Source organism: Ptychodera flava, chromosome 6 (genome assembly GCF_041260155.1).
Source record: "Ptychodera flava strain L36383 chromosome 6, AS_Pfla_20210202, whole genome shotgun sequence".
Lineage (NCBI taxonomy): Eukaryota > Metazoa > Hemichordata > Enteropneusta > Ptychoderidae > Ptychodera > Ptychodera flava.
In genome coordinates this window covers 263,402-275,754 of record NC_091933.1, presented here as the reverse complement: position 1 = coordinate 275,754, position 12,353 = coordinate 263,402, and the positions used below count along the sequence as shown (strand labels likewise).

At 36.8% G+C, this 12,353-nt stretch overlaps 1 protein-coding gene across 3 annotated transcripts in view; it reads left to right on the top strand.

Annotated features, from left to right (window-relative positions):
* Positions 1-12,353, top strand: part of LOC139134524 (ubiquitin carboxyl-terminal hydrolase 19-like) — a 231,910-nt gene that overhangs the window by 77,581 nt on the left and 141,976 nt on the right. For 2 of the 3 annotated variants that reach the window (XM_070701381.1, XM_070701383.1), the window contains exons 3-6: positions 1,595-1,728; positions 4,583-4,673; positions 5,893-5,939; positions 11,649-11,752. In XM_070701381.1, the coding sequence (XP_070557482.1) occupies positions 1,595-1,728; positions 4,583-4,673; positions 5,893-5,939; positions 11,649-11,752 (376 nt within the window). The remainder of the gene's footprint in view (positions 1-1,594; positions 1,729-4,582; positions 4,674-5,892; positions 5,940-11,648; positions 11,753-12,353) is intronic. The other variant, XM_070701382.1, reaches the window with a different exon arrangement.

Here is a 12,353-nt window from a genome sequence, read left to right as displayed (position 1 = left end):
TGACCGATCAAAACGTTTTTTGCAAATTTGAAAGAGATCACACTTTAGATGATAGATGTAAAATTTTAGTTCAATCGGTGCATCGGTTCTGGAGAAGAAGATTTTTAAAGATTAAATTGTGATTTCACAAAATCCAATATGGCGGCCAAACCACGTGACCGATCAAAACGTTTTTTGCAAATTTGAAAGAGATCACTATTAGGAAGACATGAGTAAAATTTGAGCTTAATCGGTGTTTTGGTTCTGGAGGAGAAGATTTTTAAAGATTAAATTACGATTTTTTGCAAAATCCAATATGGCTGCCAAACCACGTGACCGATCCAAACGCCTTTCGCAACCTTTAAAGAGATCACACTTTAGATGATATATGTGAAATTTTAGTTCAATCGGTGAATCGGTTCTTGAGTAGAAGATTTTTAAAGATTAAATTGTGATTTCACAAAATCCAATATGGCGGACAAACCACGTGACCGATCAAAATGTTTTTTGCAAATTTGAAAGAGATTACTTTAATGATGACATGAGTAAAATTTGAGCTCGATCGGTGTTTTGGTTCTGGAGGAGAAGATTTTTAAAGAATAAATGAGTATTTTAGAATATCCAATATGGCGGCCAAGGTCACGTGACCGCATGCAATTTTATTTGCAAATTCTAAAGACCTAAGGTCATGCTTGCTATACAAAAAATTTCAAATCGACTAGACCCCTACGTCTTCTGGAGAAGCCATCTTTAGGTTTTTGGAAAATCCAATATGGCCGCCAGGTCACGTGAGCAATCAAAATTTCAAGGGTCAGGTGCACGAGTACTAATTGGCTCCTATTAGCCCTGCAAGTTTGAGAAGTTTTCGTTCAGCCGTTCGAGAGATCTAGGTGAGCAAAGAAACGGCAGAAGAAGAAGAAGAGGAAGTCAGTAGAACTTGAGCAATAACAATAGGGTCCCAGCCAGTCGGCTTGGGCCCCTAATTAAGGTCTGAAACTTTACGTACTGGAGGTCAATTTTAGCAACATGCATAGCAGAAACAAGCCCCTCTTAGTTTGAGTATAGACGGTCTTCCCCCCTCTACTGTCTATGGTTTCAGCAGGTCTGTTAATATGTAACAGTTTATAAACAATGACAGGAAATGACTCAAGATCAGTGGAGTTGGCCTGTTTCTTACTGGCATGCCATCACTCCTGCACATTTGCAGGATTTCACTTTTTCTTACCTCATTTGCACATTTTTGACACTGATGTGTTCATTTGAACAAATTCACATCTCAACCCCTGCATCTACCTGTACACCAAATACTGAGATGGTAGCTCTGGCGGTATGGGAGCCTTTGTGTGTGACGGACATACATCCGCACATACATACCCACAAATATACAGACATACAGACGCCACCGACTCATCACATAAGCTCTTTTTGATATTTATATACAAAACCAAATATGAGCTAAAAAACAGAGAATAGATAGTTGAAGAACACCATAAAATCATTAATATTTAGCCTTGGACTTGTTTGGTAGAATGTATGGTGAGCTGTTTTCTTACACTCTGACAGTGACATTATTGTACAGGTACATTAACCCTTATTTAAACATGTTTATTTCCAGATGGCAGACAGTGGAATTGTCAGTTTTACCAAGAGGTGGAAGGAGCTACTTGTAATGTTGGTGTGAGACGAGATGAACTGCTTGAAATCAAACTCTTTAAGAAAGAGAGTTGTGAAGAGTGGCCATCTTTAGAAGTATGTAAAAAAATGTTTTTAAAATATAAAGACTTTAACCTTGACCAAAATTATCCACAGTGTTACCGTAATATCTGAGACATTAAAAGGCTCAACTGCTATCACTGAAAGTATAACCTCACAAAATTTGGGCATACAGGAACTAAACTAGTACTGTATCAAGCACCTTAAAGTGGCACTCCCATTTGGTAACATTTTTAAAACACATTTTTTAGTGCCAACGGTCGATATTTGACGTGGCGACAGCACGCGGATCACGAGATATCGATAAAAACATGTCTTCAAAAAAGTAAAAGTTTGAATTCCGGTGGCCCACCTATATTCAGCTTCCGAACATCGAACATTCGGCACTGGGGCCATTGTCAACTAAGCTATGGAGTACGAGTCTATGCTGACGCTGCTGTACGCCACAGTACCACTTGCCTCGGTGATCGGTCATGCCCCTTGGGAGAAAGCTGAGTCTTACTGACTTGCTGGTAAAACGAAAAACAATTTTGCTGATTCCACCAGAATTCGCATAGGTGACTAGCCCAGTTACGTGCGGTTGATACATAGCGGCCACGGCGTGGTATGCATAGACGCATACCACGCGCGGAGCGAACCACACGTACTGTGTGGCAGACGACAAAATGTAGTCATCGGAGGCGGCTAATATTTAACACGTAAAAACTTATGTTTATGTGGTATTGGTTAAAAATATACTACAACTGATTTAGAATAATGACAACGACAAAGCTAAGAAGAAGTTTTCAAAAACTGACCTGTGGTAAAGGCACAATGCTGTATATAAAGTCTTCACAGTGGGAGGTAAAATTGCGTCGTTCGAACTTATTATGGACTCCCTAGAATATTGTCAATCATCACAACAACAAACCTTTCATGGATTTTGCGTCATAATCAGAAACGATCGAAAAACTTTGGGATGTGAAAAACAAGCTCGGGAAATGACATGTTTTTATCGATATCTCGCGATCCATGCGCAGTCGCCACGTCAAATATCGACCGTTGGCATTAAAAAAATGTGTTTTAAAAATGTTACCAAATGGGAGTGCCTCTTTAAAGTGGCACTCCCACTTGGTAACATTTATAAAGCACATTTTTTTAATGCCAACGGTCGATATTTGACGTGGCAACTGCGCGCGGATCGCGAGATATCGATAAAAACATGTCTTCAAAAAAGTAAAAGTTTGAATTCCGGTGGCCCACCTATATTCAGCTTCCGAACATCGAACGTTCGGCACTTGGGCCATTGTCAACTAAGCTATGGAGTACGAGTCTATGCTGACGCTGCTGTACGCCACAGTATGCGTCGGTGATATGTCGTGTCCCGTGGGAGAAAGCTGAGTCTTACTGACTTGGCGTATAAACGAAAAACAATTTTTTCTGATTCCACCAGAATTCGCATAGGTGACTAGCACATTTATGTGTGGTTGGTACATAGCGGCCGCCGCGTGGTATGCATAGACGCATACCACGCGCGTGGCGTACTGTGTGGCAGACGACAAAATGTAGTAATCGGAGGCGGCTAATATTTGACACGTAAAAACTGATGTTTATGTAGTATTGGTTAAAAATATAATACAACTGATTTAGAATAATGAAAACCACAAAAACTATGGAGAAGTTTTAAAAAACTTACCTGGGGTAAAGGCATAATGCTTTATGCAAAGTCTTTGCAGTGGAAAGTAAATTAATCGCGTCGTTCGAACTTATTGTAGACTCCCTAGAATATCGTCAATCAGCACAACAACAAACCTTCGGGGGATTTCGGGTCAAAATCAGAAACGATCGTAAACCTTTGGGATGTGAAAAATACGCTCGGGAAATGACATGTTTTTATTGATATCTCGCGATCCGCGCGCAGTCGCCATGTCAAATATCGACCGTTGGCATTAAAAAAATGTGTTTTAAAAATGTTTCCAAGCGGGAGTGCGTCTTTAATGTGTCAGTATGCCATCATAGGAAGAACAGCCCCCTCTTATTTTAAAAAAATAAAAGAGGGTTTCTCAGCAGCTTTTCAGTCCCCATGAAGTTGGAACTTGTAGATTGAGTTATTGAGTGTCAATGTCATCCAGATCTCTCAATCCATGCAGCAGTTGTCTTGACTGATTTCATTAAACTCGGCACAGGGATAATTTGATAGTACAGATGTACACTGTAGTTAAGTTTTATGATGATGAGTACCTATTTAGCTCTGCTGTGTGAGACACAGACCTTTAATATCATGTAGGTTGATTGTCTGTTGGCTCATTTTGACCTAATTGTTAAAGATTTTTAGCCCATCTCAAGTAGTCTCAATAAAGGAGCCTCAAATCCTACAAGCCTACTTTTGGCATGACTTTGTTTCAAATGCTGTATTTAGGTATTTTTTTTAAATGAAAATGTGTTATCAGTGTAGATTATAAATCAATGGAACAGTTTTTTACATTTGATGACTTTTGTAACGACCGTGTGCCATGACACTTGCCTTGCATCATGACTTGTAAAATTGCCAAAGCCGGCACACCGATGTCAATTTGTGCCACAATATGATCCAATACACCTGACAAGCAGCCTTTGTATTGTGATTGTATGTATATAGATATGTATGTTCAAATGATTTTGAAATTTGCAAATGTAAATTTATAGTAAAAGTTTGAGAGTCCAAGTATCTGTCCCTGAGGCGCATTCTACCGTTACATTTACTAAGAGTTTTATGCCAATGTCAAAAGTGTAAATAGTGTGTAATTGTATGCAAAACAAATAGGAATGAACGATTGAATTCATTTTTCTATCCATGGAGAAAACTGCTTTTTTGTTGGTAAATTCTTAGTGTGAGATCAAATAACATAGAAAATTTACAAATATTTTTTAGAAGAATTCTGTCAAGAAACATGAGGATGATGATGAGGATAAAGACGACAGTTTCCCCACAACAGGGAAGGCAACTTTAGAAGAACCTCCAGGTAATTAATGATCATCAATGTGAAAATCTGCTTGTACATGGGCAGTATGATGACATCATGAATGGATTCTCATCCATGTTAAAGTCACACTTTTTAATCTGAACATACAGGCCAACTAAGAAATTGAAAAACCCTGATAACAAAGGGTAAAAAATGTCTTCATTTTGTCAACACACCTTTTTATATAATATTGTTGTGGTAACTATCCACTAAATGAAAATGTCCCTATAATTAGCCTAAGTAGTATAATTTATATGAAGTACATGTAGCTACAGCTCATCATAATGTAGACATAAGGAAACACATAACATCAATGAGGCAATATGTTAATCCATGACAGAATTTTATGTAATCCAGCATGTATGATAATAAGGTTATCACAAAGATACCGCAAAGGATGCACTCAGACATTGGTGCTGCACATCGCCTGACGTGATGCGCTGTGCCAATGTCTGAGTGCATCCTTGTGGTATTTTCTGAAAAACCTCATATTCTCTTCTGGTTCTTTTCTGAATTCTACCCACTGAAGGGATATGGGCTTTTACAGCATTAGGAAACCACTCCTTTGTGAAACATTTGACAAGTAAATTCAAATTTTAACAGTCCTTTTGATTTCCCACCATTTTCAAAAATTGGTAATATTACAAAGGAAACAGAACATACAATGTCACAGTTGAAAACATTCATCCCTATGCATTACATTGGACTACTCTGTGCAGTTTATAAGATTTCAGTGCAGATATGCACAGTATCCATGGGTTTTGCTTTTCCTCATATGGCTGCAAACTTTTAATCACAGTGTAATCCTCATCTTGTACTAAATTGCACATACATTCTCAGCCGCTAGTTAATAATACACACACCTAAATTGTTACCTTCTCATAAACTTATTTTAGCTTGAAAGTAAAATCACAAAAAGAATGCTAAAAGATACAGCTAGTGGAGCTTTAAATTATATGAGCACTCATGTACATGTGAATGTATTGCATAGTACAAGTGTGTTTGGTTTGATTTCTTATCAGTCTGAAGTTGCTACAGTATAGACATATGATCAAACTAGTTTGGGTCAAGTTGTGAGCAAGCGATGGTTTTGTCACCAGCTAGTATATTACATCATGAACAAGCTTTCATTGAAAACTACAAAGTGCAAGACACACTAGGTATGAGTATAAAGTATATTCTTAGCTACTACAATTAATGCCATTTCATTTCTCCACAGAACATGAATACATCATAAACTTGGCAAGACATAACTGGTTTGAAAAGGTTAGTGTTGATATTTAGATATTATTCCCTAATATTTTTTTTTGTTTGGTGAAGGAAAATACGAATGCTATAATGACTATGTCAGCACAAGTCAGAGACGCTTGGTGACATGGTCATTACGAGCATTTTCCGAGCCGAATGAAGAAAGATATTAGGAAATGATATACTTATCACATGCTAGCCAAGAATTCATAATTGTTTGCAAAATAAAAGTAGTTTTACACAACAATTCTGCCTTTTTACTTCTGAACTATTTTTAGAATAATAATAATAATACGCTGTGGGCAAGTTGTCAATCATTTCTAGTAGCCGGAAGCGTGAACAAAGAATACAGCACTAATTTTTGTTCAGAGCAAATGCCAGATGACCTCACACAACAAGAACCAAGTTATTCATGATTTCAAAATTAGCATAGGCCTAGAAGAAATTTAACTGGGACAAAGTTCCATTATTTTTCGTGAATGTCAATTAATTTCTAATTTGCATATTTTATGAACTTTCCTAATAAGTGCTTTATTAAGAAATACTGCATCAAATTTGATGAAACATTGTACAAATGTTGATGTCTCAATACTCCAATACTAAGCAAAGCCAATCAGATGGAACTATTCCCGACTGTACAATTACTACATCATACATTTCCGGCAAGTGTAAAAAATGTACTCCTTGTTTTATATCACAAAATGTTGTAGTTTGTCTTTTTCAACTTGCGACATTGAATGTCCTTTTTGGGCAATGTTGTTACAACACATAATTCAGCCATAAGTTTGAATGGTGTTCTTTTTGGTTGGTCTTTGAAGTTAAATACTTCGAATATTCAGGTTGTAAGTAAGGTTAAATTTATTGAGTATATGATTTCGTACATCTTCTGTACAATTGACACATTTATATCCAATTGAATGGTGGTGATATTAACACATTTCAGTCTGAGACTTTCTACTTCATTCTAATCTCATGAGTTACCATGACATCAACAACACAGCCATCAAATCATGCATTGCAGATTGCAAATTGCAAGCACTGCATAAAAATGAATCCTTGAGTTTGTGACATATTTTTTAGATAAAAAACAAACTTTACAATGTATAGAATTTTGATTTGACAGGATGAAGTCAATCTGATAATTAGTTAAGCAGTTTTTACTTCGCTGTCAGCAATGGACAGCTTACCAAATAGATGGTTGTCTGTCATTATTTGTGGTCCATTGTCCAGCATCTGTTTGTCAACTTTTTGCATTCCTAGCTTCTTTTTCTGAAACTACATGTGTGATTGGTTTGAAATTTGATATGCAGGTTGCCAGGGGTGACCTTTGTTAGTTTTCAAATTGTAGCGAAATTTGCACATTTCTACTGCTAGGCCAATTTTTGTTGCTTTTGTTCAAAAAATCTTTTCTGCAACCTCTGTTCAGATTGCTTTGAAATTTGGTCACTTTCCGTCTTTGTCAGTATTGCCTTAATTGACAAACCAGTCACACATATTATCTTAATTTGGTTGTGCTGGACTGCCATTTCAAGCATCCTGTATCATGGGGCATACTTCATTTAATACATACAAAGATAAACCTTAGAGACAAACTTATTGCCTTTATCATTAGATAAGTTTCAATAACTTTGTCACTCAATATTAACATTGACATTCATCTTGAAATCATGAAACCCATTTCATGTGGTCAAGTTGATAACAGGAAGGCATACTCATTATGAAATAAGCAAAGGAAGAATTCTGTTTGCACTACTTCGAAACATTTGCAACTATGAAATTATTTCAGAAGGCATAAACAAATAAATAAAAATAGAACCAAGTTGATTTAATTTGTTGTGGTCAGAGGTCACAGTCTTGTAAAAATGCCCATTGGTCAAGTGACCAAAATGTATCACTAGACCACACTAGTCCACACTAGACAGTTCTAAACACTGAATTGAATGATTTTTATTCACTTATCCCTGCACTGTTTCATTCTGAAACTCTGATGCCAATTTGTTAGCTCATATTTGGTTTTGTATATAAATACCAAAAAGAGCTTATATGATGAGTCGGTGGCGTCTGTATGTCTGTATATTTGTGGTTATGTATGTGCGGATGTATGTCCGTCACACACAAAGGCTCCCATACCGCCAGAGCTACCATCTCAGTATTTGGTGTACAGGTAGATGCAGGGGTTGAGATGTGAATTTGTTCAAATGAACACATCAGTGTCAAAAATGTGCAAATGAGGTAAGAAAAAGGGAAATTCTGCAAAAGTTCAGGAGTGGTGGCATGCCAGCATGCTCCTCCACTGAGCTTGAGTCATTTCCTGTCATTGTTTATGAGCTGTTACATATTAACAGACCTGCTCAAACTAAGGGACGGACCATTAGATATTGGGAGGGGGTGGTCACAATGAAATTGTGAACATTTTTTTACAATTGTAAATTTCTTAAAAAATTTTTTCTAAATGAGAAAAGCTGTGCTAATTTTTTTTTCTGAGTAAATTTTCAGATTTATAATTTATTTTAGTTCTACGCTGTCTGAGGATACAATGTACATCCATATCACTAGCGCAAATAAGATGGCCCAGTGATTTATTAGTCCCCACGGACACCGTCCGGGGGGACTTATAGGTTTGGTCATGTCCGTGCGTGCGTGCGTGCGTCAGTGCATGCGTCCGTGCGTGCGTCCGTCCTTCCGTTCACGCAGATATCTCAGAGATGCCTGGAGCGATTTCATTTAAACTTGGTACAAGGATTACTTCATATGTCATACAGATGCACGTCGATTTGTATTGTGGTACGATCCAATATGGCTGCCGGGCGGCCATTTTATTACAATTTTTTCATGTACAGAGCCATAACTCAGGCATGTTTCAACTGATTTTATTCAAAGTTGGTACAAGGACATTGACCAATGTCATAGATATGCATGTCAATTTTTTTTGTGATATGATCCAATATGGCCGCCGTGTGGCCATTTTGTTACGATTTTTTCATGTACAGAGCCATAACTCAGGCATATCACAACCGATTTTATTCAAACTTGGTACAAGGACATTGACCTATGTCATACATATGCACGTCAATTTGTTTTGTGATACAATCCAATATGGCCGCCAGGCGGCCATTTTATTATGATTTTTTCATGTACAGAATCATTACTCAGGCATGTTTCAACAGATTTTATTCAAAGTTGGTACAAAGACATTGACCAATGTCATAGCTATGCACATTGATTTGTTTTGTGATACGATCCAATATGGCCGCTGTGTGGCCATTTTATTACGTTTTTTCATGTCCAGAACCATAACTCAGACATGTATCAAGCGAATTTATTCAAAGTTTGTACAAGGACATTGACCAATGTCATATATATGCACCTTAATTTGTTTTGTGATACAATCCAATATGGCTGCTGTGCGGCCATTTTGTTATGATTTTTTTCATGTACAAAGCCATAACTCAGGCATATCTCAACTGATTTTAATCCAAGTTGGTACAAGGACATTCACCTATGTCATACATATGCACATTGATTTGTTTGGGATACGATCCAATATTGCCACCGTGTGGCAATTTTATTACGATTTTTTCATGTCTTGAACTACAACTCAGACATGTATCAAGCGAATTTATTCAAAAGTATTTTTATCACAGACCTAATGAAGAGGACTCTATCCTCTCTGAGGACCTGTAATCAAAGTACCCATTAACAAGTGGGGACTGTGTCATCAACGATGACTTGTATTGCTGATAGATTTCTTTTGACAAGCTGAGAAGCTGTTTGCAAAAAATGTGGTGAAATTTCAATATTTGTGTTTTTAGGACAATTTTTGCCCTTTTTTGATCAAAACATCTATTTCTCTGTAGCAGCGTGTCCAACTTTTGTTAACTTGTTTTTCTGGTTTAAATATTTCTTGTTGTTTTTCTGGTTGTACTGTGCAGAAATCATTGTCATAACATTGAACGTAGAATTTTCCTGCACTGAACAGATAGAAACAACATTTATTATTGATCTTTGGTACCCATACTGGTATTTACCAATTCTGATCGAATGTGAGCGACACCGTATAATTGCGGTATTTTTTTTAACTTTGCCATCCCATCACTGAACACCATGTTGCCATCCCATCACTGAACACCATTGAGATGTACAATACTAATGTTTACACATACTTCTTGTTCTGATTGCCAGATCTATCATCACACAGATCTCATGCATACCAAGATCTTCTGATACAGGTTTCTCTAATTAGATCATTACTAGACAATGAAAGTGAATAGAGTATATGTGAGTTGTGATCCTAAATGGCCGTGCTGTCAGGCTTCATGTTCACAGGTGGTTCAACAGTATATGCACTCTACCGGTGTTTTGAGAATCAAAGAATCAAGAATTACATGCAAAACTCAAAACTGTACAAGATTCATATTTGTGTGAGATCATGTCATCACTTAAAATATCTCTGAAAGTTTAATCCCCCATATTGTTGGGGCACCTCACAACATGGCAGTAAATATCCAGATATACCTCTGTCTACAACCATACATGTAGTTCATTGGCAATCAGGTGCAGTGGCATCGAACGTAGTGTCCTTTTTTTGAGGGAGGGTCCCTACCTGAGTGAGCACTGTTGTCTAGAAATGTCAAAACAGAGGGATCGTCCCCAAACCTCAGTAACTTTGCTGGCAGGTGATACTTTGAAAAAGGATCAGACACACGAAAAGGCATAACATAAACATGGGTTTGCCCCTAACACTGTCCTTTGGTCATGGTGAGTGGTGTCTTGTAGCGACAGAAACTACCTTAGATTGCTGATAAATATAGTGGCATTTTTGAAGGGACTGCGAATTTTAAATTGGAGCTTTTGAAGCCCACTGGAAAAAAACCATTGAATATGCTGAAACTGGCACCGTCACTAGAATTTTGTGTGATGTTGCAATAAAAAACATGGAAAAAAGCATTACAGTAAAGGCTTCAACCAAATGTAACAGAAATCCCATCAGGAAAGGCAATCACAAAAATTGATGGGCAGAGTGATAACTTTTCCCAACTTCAAATACAGTAGCAAAGAGTAGCAAACCCTTCTGTGACTTAATGCTGATGTTCCAACTTCAGTAAGAAAATGTTTTACAACTTTGCCATCTGTCAGCAAAGTAGACATTCACTTTTATAGACTGATGGTATGAAATTGTTGCCGCAAACTTTTTGACAATTGTATGTAGTCCTTTGCAGTGTGAAAGTATTTGTAAGCAGTCAAATAACGGACCTACAAATGTATTTAATGATAATTTATAAACCAAATGATGTGATCTCAACTTTTATACATTGTATTTGAATGCTTCTGGACGAGTGAATTTCTATTTATGACAAGTGGATTTAACTGTAGTCCCGGCCTTGTGGACTTTGCAGGGAAAGTGTCTTATCTTGGAGAGAAAATTTTATACTGCACTTTTAAAATCTCAACCTCAACATTTCCTCAATCTCAACATAGACTCAACCCGATGTAGTAAAGACAGTACCCTTATTTTCATTTTGAATTTCCAAATTTGACATATTGTTTTTCTTTGCTGAAATGCACAAGCCAAGTCCACAAGACATTTCAATAGACTCCTTATGCATTGCTGAACTTAAACATCAATCCATCCACAACGGAGCTCACTAAACTTGATAAATAGCCTTTGATTTAGTGTGTCAATCGTGTGCTTATTGCTTTTGGTGTTATTTTTGAAATCCATTACAGGGTGCAGATACTTTTGTTGTACATGTTTATCTGAAAGAGATCAATGAGAATGCATTGCAAGTAATATTTGAAGAAGAGAGATTGATAATTAAGTTTAAGACCAGGTAAGCTTGATTCAGTTTACTTGATGTGTTCTGAGTAGCAAGCCATTCAAATTTGAAAATTACTCCTTTCAACCAGACAAACTTGTCATCCGTTTGATAATTCTAATGTTTACAAGTTACACTAACATTAAAAACAGAATTGAACAGTGAAACCAAACCTAAAATACAGCACTCACTTAAAAACTATCTAAGAATCTTTATTCAAACATAAACAAATATCAAGTGACTTGATGACTAGTCTATATGACATGATTGATTGGTAAGACAGCTGTATATATGTGTGTGTGTGTGTGTGTGTGTGTGTGTATGTATGTATGTATGTACATACGGGTATTTATGTACGGGTATGTAAATGTTTGTATGTATCTATGTATGTATCTATGTATCTATGTATCATTATATCGTATGTATGTATGTATGTATGTATGTATTATGTATCATTGTATGTATGTATGTATGTATGTATGTATAATTATATGTATGTGTGTATGTATGTATGTATGTTCGTGTGTACAGATGTATGTGTGTATGTATGCATGATCGGTTTATTGTATGTACATGTATGTATGTATATGCGCTTGTGTGTATGTATGTATGTATG